General features: G+C 41.2%; 2 protein-coding genes across 2 annotated transcripts; both read right to left on the bottom strand.

Moving 5' to 3' along the window:
* Nucleotides 1-866: 866 nt before the first annotated feature.
* Nucleotides 867-2,481, bottom strand: LOC115251533 (eukaryotic translation initiation factor 4 gamma 3-like). Its single transcript, XM_029844130.1, has 5 exons — nucleotides 2,188-2,481; nucleotides 1,974-2,102; nucleotides 1,518-1,754; nucleotides 1,280-1,384; nucleotides 867-1,196 (listed from the first exon to the last, which is right to left on the bottom strand). Exons 1-5 carry the CDS (start codon nucleotides 2,479-2,481, stop codon nucleotides 867-869), a joined length of 1,095 nt encoding a protein of 364 aa, XP_029699990.1.
* Nucleotides 2,482-4,761: 2,280 nt separating this feature from the next.
* Nucleotides 4,762-7,427, bottom strand: LOC115251532 (eukaryotic translation initiation factor 4 gamma 3-like). Its single transcript, XM_029844129.1, has 9 exons — nucleotides 7,134-7,427; nucleotides 6,920-7,048; nucleotides 6,464-6,700; nucleotides 6,226-6,330; nucleotides 5,821-6,142; nucleotides 5,567-5,733; nucleotides 5,386-5,470; nucleotides 5,043-5,180; nucleotides 4,762-4,901 (listed from the first exon to the last, which is right to left on the bottom strand). Exons 1-9 carry the CDS (start codon nucleotides 7,425-7,427, stop codon nucleotides 4,762-4,764), a joined length of 1,617 nt encoding a protein of 538 aa, XP_029699989.1.
* Nucleotides 7,428-9,577: the final 2,150 nt, after the last annotated feature.

The following is a 9,577-nucleotide window of genomic DNA, read 5'->3' as shown; positions in this document are numbered from 1 at the left end:
AAGTAAATAGAAAAACACCACTGGCTTCCGAATTTATAGTTCAAATTTAAAATGAACAAATCCATGACCGTCAAGGTGGATAGATGGGACACTCACCATCAGGTTGGTCTATGCGGACCACCAGCTGCTTCAGAACATTGAGGGCCACCAGCTGCTTCTGGTCATCAGTGATGTACCTCTTGAGGAGGCTCACTCTCTCGAGCAGCTCATAGGTATTGAGCGTATAAACCCCACCTGACAACACAAACACTCTCTTCACACCACTGTAAAGAAACTGAACACAGCTAATCATGGGCCATAAAGGTGTCACAGGCTGGTTTTGTGTATGTGCTCACATAATGTAAAACAAACATCTTTGTGGATTAAAACTAATTAATCATGTTTTTGGACAGAAACAGGCTGAGATTTCTGCCTCTATATGACATTATAGAACACTTACAGTCAACAATGACTGACTGGCACACTGCTCTCATCAATGCCCTCACAAAAGCATCTGACGACCTCTGCCTGTCATTGAGAGTGTTCTGGGAGGGGGGAGAGGAACCTTTGTTAGTTTCATGCCTACAGTCACAATCTCTATTGAAAAATCCAGTTTAAAGGTAACTCTCATCGGGAGTTACCTGGATCCACTCTTCTATTTTATCATTTACAGAGTTCTGCAGGAGTCTTTTTAGCGCTTGGTGTACTTCTTCTTCATTGCATTCCTGCGCTTGTGCCTCCTCCTTTGTGATCAACGCTGATAATGGCTTTGATAATGATCCACCTTTTGGGGTGGTCTTGTGTTCAACTGCAAAGAGCAACAAGTAGTGAAAAACCCCATCCAGATGTCTGCTTTAAAAATGCACCAAATCTTTTGGCTTTTTCAGTTATTTACCAGGAATTTTGCTGACAGATTTAATCTGTGTTCCTCTGTTTTGCTCATTCGGGAACGTGACAGGTTCTCTCTCTTCCGGCTGCCCGTTCATCTCAAAAGTTGAGCTGCTGCCCAAATGGTTGTTCTGCTTCCTGTCTCCATCACAGACCTTCGCATTAAAGGATTGGCCGCGATCTGCCGACCTGCCACCACCTCTTTGTTGGATGGTGTTTTGCCCTTTCTTGAACTGGGACTGCTCCCTCTCTTCAGCCTGCTTCACCTCTTGGTGAAGCTGCTGAAGGGTTTTTGGTCCGTCATCTTTCTTGCGGGGCACCCAATTGTTCTGAAGGCCACACATGAGATGTGATGAGAATTCAACCCTGACTTGCAGACTATATTCATGATTTAACCATCAAAGAGTCTCACCTTTCTTAGGGCCACAACATCCTGCAACATGAATTTTATTCTTGTGGACATCTTCCACTCCTTCAGCAGGTAGCAAATGTAGTCATAGTAGCTATTGAGTTTTGGCTAAAAGGAAGAAAATAAAAGGAAGAAAATAAGAGTCCCACTCATTCAGTTTATGCGTGGACAGTGTGTTAGTGTGTTTATCTGTGTATGTGTGAGTGTTTTGTGTGTGTGTGTTGCACACAGTTCTCCTTACCCTCTCCGCCTCAGTGTCCATGTCTTTCCCCACTATGGACAGGAGCTTGCACAAACACTCCATAGACTCCTCGCACACGTCCTGGAGGAGTTTAACTGCGCACGTGTGTAGTATTGCCTCCGTGATCATTCTCAGCTTAAAAAGCTCACCGATAAACCTCATGTTTGCCACTGAACGCACGCGCGTCTTGAGTTTGGTCTGCTCCAGGTCCACCTTTAACTGTTGCTCCTCACCTTCCTTTGAGGGCAGATTTACATGTATTTAATTTAGGTGAAACACTGTAAAGCTTACATTTAAGTTTGAGTTCAAAATCTAACTATTCCACTGTTCGTCGAGCAAACACAATTTTGTAGGAAAAATAAAAAGTTCTCATGAAAGGTGCATTTATAAGGCTGAGCTTCAGTCCTATAATTGCACTTGTATATTTCCTTCCGCTGTAGGTGTGCCGGTACTCACCTCTTGAGCAACAGACACATTGTTTTCCTTTTCCTTCAGAAGTCCGTTCTCGAACTCCATCTGGCATCTTTGGAGCAGAAGTTTATGAAAGTAAATGAATCCATCGCTGCTCCGGGACGACACCATCAGCTGATGTGGGAAAGGTTTGGCATATAATTAGCAATAATCTGGTCCAAATTCAACCAATCTTACAGACAAAGAATGCAGAGTTTACCCCCTTCAGGTGGTGACACATTTTCGCATAGGTTGCACTGTAGCTCTGCTCAGTCAAAGCTTTGTTAACGATGAGCTCAATGACTGCGTTCAGTGTCTCCTCATTGTTGATGTTGAGCTCATCCACCTGTTTCATGAGGCTTTCAAACCTCTCAGGGGTGAGCTTGTTAAGGATGCCCCGAAAAGTTCTGATCAGATTTTCAGTCATCCCTTCTGTCCGTCCATCTCCCTCGCCACCACACTGGGAGCTTCTGATGGAGGGAACCTGTCCTGCGCGGTAACTGTTAGTGCTCATTGTTGGAGTCTAAAACCACAAGAAAAATCAAAAAACAAACATTTGCTATAATTTAGAATGACAAGTAAATTCATAGTGTCACATACAAATACGCCATTTTCTTTGAAGTGTTAAATGTTTTCGACTGAGGGAAAATTTCACCCTAAAGTTTCCATAATGTCCATAATGGCCTGTTTTTTGTTTGGTGCTTTGAATTAATTGAAGAATAGGTGGGTGGCGGTAGCTGTTGGGGACTGGGCTGAGGAGCGGAGGGTTCTTAGCTCAGGCTTCAGTGCAGACAAAGCAAGGAAGGTAGTAGGGGAAGGTGGAAGAAGCACCGCCTAGTCAGAACACTGCCTTGAGCAAGATACCAAATCCACAACAGCTCACATAGGGCCCTGTGATGAACTCAACCAGGGGTATACCCTGCCTTTGTCTATATGTGTGCCCTCCCCATGACCCCGAAAAGGATAAAGGGGTCATGAAGATATGAGAATATGAATACATTTAGTAAAAATGTTTAAGAAAAGAAAAATGTTCATAGTTTCAAGATGACTAAGAGTGCAGCCTTGTAAAAGCTGAGTGGTAGTTATCTTAAAACTATCAGAAAGGGGAGAGTTCACTCACTTGCAGTAGAAAGTTAGTATTCGGACTGGAGTTTTGCTGGTTGTTCCTTTTTAAATGTTACAATTAGCATTAACTGTTAATATTTAAGCAGGTGCTTTGGTTAGGATCAAGCTTTACTAACCTTCAGCCGGATTTAACTGTCGAATTTAGGTCTTTTATGTGAGGTCTTTCATGTTTACTTCAATGAAAAAAACCCTGTCTTTCATTTTGAGTCCTTGATCCTTTGACCTTTGATGCGCTCTGTGACTCCGCCTCTCCAAGTAGATCCCCACCATCTGCAGGTTATAATTATTATTGGTCGTTTTCGTTTTGGTTTGAGAAATAAAGGGTTAAACTGGTCAGCGTGTCTTCCTCTTTCATTGTGGACCTCATGAGTGGGCCATAACAGCGACAAAAACTACGGCTTGGATAGCTGCATTTTCACTATTTCTGGTATCTTTAATTAAAATGGAATGAGTTTTATCTGTTTTTATTTAATTTTCTAGTATTTTTTATGAAATAATGCTAGTTTTCACTGATTTATCTAAAAAAATTTAATCTTTTTTTTCAAAGGGGAAACATGTGTATGTACAGTATATACATATGTGTCAGGGTGTTAACCTATTTAAAAATCACCCATATCTGCCCAACACTGACTCAGGTTGCTGCAAATGTATTATATTTATTTTAGTCATCTGGGAATAACTCATGTTATATTCCAGCACCTATAACCATTCCTAAGCACAATCTTGGGCTGAAAGGTGAACAAGAGGTGTGCAGGCCAGAGCAGAAAGGATCTTCTTTCTGTGGATTCCACTCTCACCCAGACAGACTTGTACTGTAAATGCTAATTGCGATGAATTGCCAAACCGTGTGCAGAGCACCAGGCGTGTCTGAAACTTTGAGAGCCCATTTGGGGTTTTAGTAAATAGACTCAATATACTGAAAAGTGATCTTTCCCTTGGGTCTGTGTTTATTGTCCAGTTATCTCTGTATTCTGGGGAAAACGTTGAATCTGTGGTTACGGACACTGTGCAGCCGGTTTAAAGACAATAATTCCTTGGTATCTAGACAATTTTAATGCACGTCAACTTATCCTGTCCTCTCTCTCCGTCACACACACACACACACACACACACACACACACACACACCCACGCACACGCACACACTTGTAATTGTATGGATTACTTTACATAAATGCTATTTTTTCATGTTTTGAGTTTACATTTCTAATATTATGTATGATCAATGTGACAAAATTGAATCTCCACCACTTCCATTCCATTACATCAAGTTTGATTGTAATGTTTTAGTATCACTAGAAAAACAAATATAAGAAATACGCTCAAAATATCACAATCTATTTTACTTTATTTATCACTTTATTTTATCATTAACTATTATAAATGATTAATACTTGTTAGAGACTGTGCACTTCAGGTAGTTTTAGTGTAAATGTTTATAACTGTCTTGAACATTTAACCAAAACTCCTTTAGAAATTAAAACATGATGATCACTTCAGGATAAATGGTGCCAGTCGGGACCATATTACCCAACTTCACTAAAACATAAATGATATTCAAGGACTTGTATTTGGACATAGATTGAATTTTATTCAGACAGATGATATTAATGACAATGAAATAATGCAGATTTAAAAAATATATATATTTTTTTTTTTCCTCCCCAACGTCAGTTGTTCGCCTCTTGGAGCATGGTGAAAAAGTTGCTTACGGATATCAAATTAACTGTGGATGACTTGAATTTAAAGAAGGTCTCATCCTCGATGACTTCTTCATCCCACAATACATCAAAAAACATCCGCAGCAGACCTACACAGACACACACCAGCAAAAATCACAGGAATAAGTAAATAGAGAAACACCACTGGCTTCCGAATTTGTAGTTCAGTTAAAGTTAAAGTTAAAATGAACAAAGCCATGACCGTCAAGGTGGATAGATGGGACACTCACCATCAGGTTGGTCTATGTGGACCACCAGCTGCTTCAGAACATTGAGGGCCACCAGCTGCTTCTGGTCATCAGTGATGTACCTCTTGAGGAGGCTCACTCTCTCGAGCAGCTCATAGGTATTGAGCGTATAAACCCCACCTGACAACACAAACACTCTCTTCACACCACTGTAAAGAAACTGAACACAGCTAATCATGGGCCATAAAGGTGTCACAGGCTGGTTTTGTGTATGTGCTCACATAATGTAAAACAAACATATTTGTGGGTTAAAACTAATGAATCATGTTTTTGGACAGAAACAGGCTGAGTTTTCTGCCTCTATATGACATTATAGAACACTTACAGTCAACAATGACTGACTGGCACACTGCTCTCATCAATGCCCTCACAAAAGCATCTGACGACCTCTGCCTGTCATTGAGAGTGTTCTGGGAGGGGGGAGAGGAACCTTTGTTAGTTTCATGCCTACAGTCACAATCTCTATTGAAAAATCCAGTTTAAAGGTCATTCTCATCGGGAGTTACCTGGATCCACTCTTCTATTTTATCATTTACAGAGTTCTGCAGGAGTCTTTTTAGCGCTTGGTGTATTTCTTCTTCATTGCATTCCTGCGCTTGTGCCTCCTCCTTTGTGATCAACGCTGATAATGGCTTTGATAATGATCCACCTTTTGGGGTGGTCTTGTGTTCAACTGCAAAGAGCAACAAGTAGTGAAAATCCCCATCCAGATGTCTGCTTTAAAAATGCACCAAATCTTTAGGCTTTTTCAGTTATTTACCAGGAATTTTGCTGACAGATTTAATCTGTGTTCCCCTGTTTTGCTCATTCGGGAACGTGACAGGTTCTCTCTCTTCCGGCTGCCCGTTCATCTCAAAAGTTGAGCTGCTGCCCAAATGGTTGTTCTGCTTCCTGTCTCCATCACAGACCTTCACATTAAAGGATTGGCCGCGATCTGCCAACCTGCCACCACCTCTTTGTTGGATGGTGTTTTGCCCTTTCTTGAACTGGGACTGCTCCCTCTCTTCAGCCTGCTTCACCTCTTGGTGAAGCTGCTGAAGGGTTTTTGGTCCGTCATCTTTCTTGCGGGGCACCCAATTGTTCTGAAGTCCACACATGAGATGTGATGAGAATTCAACCGTGACTTGCAGACTATATTCATGATTTAACCATCAAAGAGTCTCACCTTTCTTAGGGCCACAACATCCTGCAACATGAATTTTATCCTTGTGGACATCTTCCACTCCTTCAGCAGGTAGCAAATGTAGTCATAGTAGCTATTGAGTTTTGGCTAAAAGGAAGGAAATAAAAGGAAGAAAATAAGAGTCCCACTCATTCAGTTTATGCGTGGACAGTGTGTTAGTGTGTCTATCTGTGTATGTGTGTGTGTTTTGTGTGTGTGTGTTGCAAACAGCTCTCCTTACCCTCTCAGCCTCAGTGTCCATGTCTTTCCCCACTATGGACAGGAGCTTGCACAAACACTCCATAGACTCCTCGCACACGTCCTGGAGGAGTTTAACTGCGCACGTGTGTAGTATTGCCTCCGTGATCATTCTCAGCTTAAAAAGCTCACCGATAAACCTCATGTTTGCCACTGAACGCACACGCGTCTTGAGTTTGGTCTGCTCCAGGTCCACCTTTAACTGTTGCTCCTCACCTTCCTTTGAGGGCAGATTTACATGTATTTAATTTAGGTGAAACACTGTAAAGCTTACATTTAAGTTTGAGTTCAAAATCTAACTATTCCACTGTTCGTCGAGCAAACACAATTTTGTAGGAAAAATAAAAAGTTCTCATGAAAGGTGCATTTATAAGGCTGAGCTTCAGTCCTATAATTGCACTTGTATATTTCCTTCCGCTGTAGGTGTGCCGGTACTCACCTCTTGAGCAACAGACACATTGTTTTCCTTTTCCTTCAGAAGTCCGTTCTCGAACTCCATCTGGCATCTTTGGAGCAGAAGTTTATGAAAGTAAATGAATCCATCGCTGCTCCGGGACGGGACCGTCACCTGATGTGGGAAAGGTTTGGGATATCATTAGCAATAATCTGGTCCAAATTCAACCAATCGTACAGTCAAAGAATGCAGAGTTTACCCCCTTCAGGTGGTGACACATTTTCGCATAGGTTGCACTGTAGCTCTGCTCAGTCAAAGCTTTGTTAACGATGAGCTCAATGACTGCGTTCAGTGTCTCCTCATTGTTGATGTTGAGCTCATCCACCTGTTTCATGAGGCTTTCAAACCTCTCAGGGGTGAGCTTGTTAAGGATGCCCCGAAAAGTTCTGATCAGATTTTCAGTCATCCCTTCTGTCCGTGCATCTCCCTCGCCACCACACTGGGAGCTTCTGATGGAGGGAACCTGTCCTGCGCGGTAACTGTTAGTGCTCATTGTTGGAGTCTAAAACCACAAGAAAAAACAAAAAACAAACATTTGCTATAATTTAGAATGACAAGTAAATTCATAGTGTCACATACAAATACGCCATTTTCTTTGAAGTGTTAAATGTTTTCGACTGAGGGAAAATTTCACCCTAAAGTTTCCATAATGTCCATAATGGCCTGTTTTTTGTTTGGTGCTTTGAATTAATTGAAGAATAGGTGGGTGGCGGTAGCTGTTGGGGACTGGGCTGAGGAGCGGAGGGTTCTTAGCTCAGGCTTCAGTGCAGACAAAGCAAGGAAGGTAGCAGGGGAGGGTGGAAGAAGCACCGCCTAGTCAGAACACTGCCTTGAGCAAGGTACCAAACCCACAATAGCTAACATAGGGCCCTGTGATGAACTCAACCAGGGGTATACCCTGCCTTCGTCTATATGTGTGCTCTCCCCATGACCCCCAAAAGGATAAAGGGGTCATTAAGATATGAGAATATGAATATATTTAGTAAAAATGCTTAAGAAAAGAAAAACATTCATAGTTTCAAGATGACAAAACGTGCTCCCTTGTAAAATCTCAGTGGCAGTTATCTTAAAACTATCAGAAAGGGGAGAGTTCACTCACTTGCAGTAGAAACTTAGTATTCGGACTGGAGTTTTGCTGGTTGTTCCTTTTTAAATGTTACAATTAGCATTAACTGTTAATATTTAAGCAGGTGCTTTGGTTTGGATCAAGCTTTACTAACCTTCAGCCGGATTTAACTGTCGAATTTAGGTCTTTTATGTGAGGTCTTTCATGTTTACTTCAATGAAAAAACCCCTGTCTTTCATGTTGAGTCCTTGATCCTTTGACCTTTGATGCGCTCTGTGACTCCGCCTCTCCAAGTAGATCCCCACCATCTGCAGGTTATAATTATTATTGGTCGTTTTCGTTTTGGTTTAAGAAATAAAGGGTTAAACTGGTCAGTGTGTCTTCCTCTTTCATTGTGGACCTCACGAGTGGGCCATAACAGCGACAAAAACTACGGCTTGGATAGCTGCATTTTCACTATTTCCGGTATCTTTAATTAAAATGGAATGAGTTTTATCTGTTTTTATTTAATTTTCTAGTATTTTTTATGAAATAATGCTAGTTTTCACTGATTTATTTAAAAAATTGTAATCTTTTTTTTCAAAGGGGAAACATGTGTATGTACAGTATATACATATGTGTCAGGGTATTAACCTATTTAAAAATCACCCATATCTGCCCAACACTGACTCAGGTTGCTGCAAATGTATTATATTTATTTTAGTCATTTGGGAAAAATGTTATATTCCAGCACCTATAACCATTCCTAAGCACAATCTTGAGCTGAAAGGTGACCAAGAGGCGTGCAGGCAGAGTAGAAAGAATCCTCTTTCTGTGCATTTCACTCTGACCCAGACAGCTTAAACGTACTGTAAATGCTAATTGCGATTAATTGCCAAACCATGTACAGAGCACCAGGAGTGTGCATCCCTCACAGGTCACATGTTAAGGTCAAAATTTCCCTTTTCTCAGCTTCTGTGCTATGCAGCCTCCCCGTTTTCATATATGTTGTTAAAGACCCCTTTACAAGATAAAATGAGTTGCAATTCACTACACATTTTGGAAAGCCAGTTAGCTTTGCCCCCGATTGGAGGCTAAATCGGGCCTCTGTGTCGCCCTTTAAAAAGTTGCCTGATTCAAATACAGAAAACAGTGTAAAAATACATATATTTTAATTTGCAGCACAAACTACAGCCTGGATAGGTACATTTTCACTATCTATTTTCAGTATCTGACTTCATTGAGACCTCCTCAAATAGCATCCTGACATTTCTTAACTGTAAATATACAGTTAAGGGAGTAGTCAAGCACAAAGAGGGCTGTGCAGCCATAGGTCAGTCTACAAAATATCCTGTTTTGCTTCATTTGTCCCCAGATACTTTTAAGATGAAACTTCAAATTCTATAACTTGTTAGTGCCTGAGAGATGTGCTGAGCCCCAGCTGTACACAGTTAGACATTGACATAACACATTCCCCAAATCCTTATTCCTGAACCAATCAACCTCTAACAAGACTGTAACCTGACCTAAACTTTAAAAACAAGTCTTAAGCCTTAAGCAGTTTTAAGGACCAGTCTCAGTCTCTCTCTCTCTCTCTC

This window comes from Takifugu rubripes, chromosome 11, assembly GCF_901000725.2.
Source record: "Takifugu rubripes chromosome 11, fTakRub1.2, whole genome shotgun sequence".
In the NCBI taxonomy this organism is placed as follows: domain Eukaryota; kingdom Metazoa; phylum Chordata; class Actinopteri; order Tetraodontiformes; family Tetraodontidae; genus Takifugu; species Takifugu rubripes.
The sequence above is the reverse complement of the archived record's forward strand: the minus strand, read 5'-3'. Positions and strand labels throughout refer to the sequence as shown.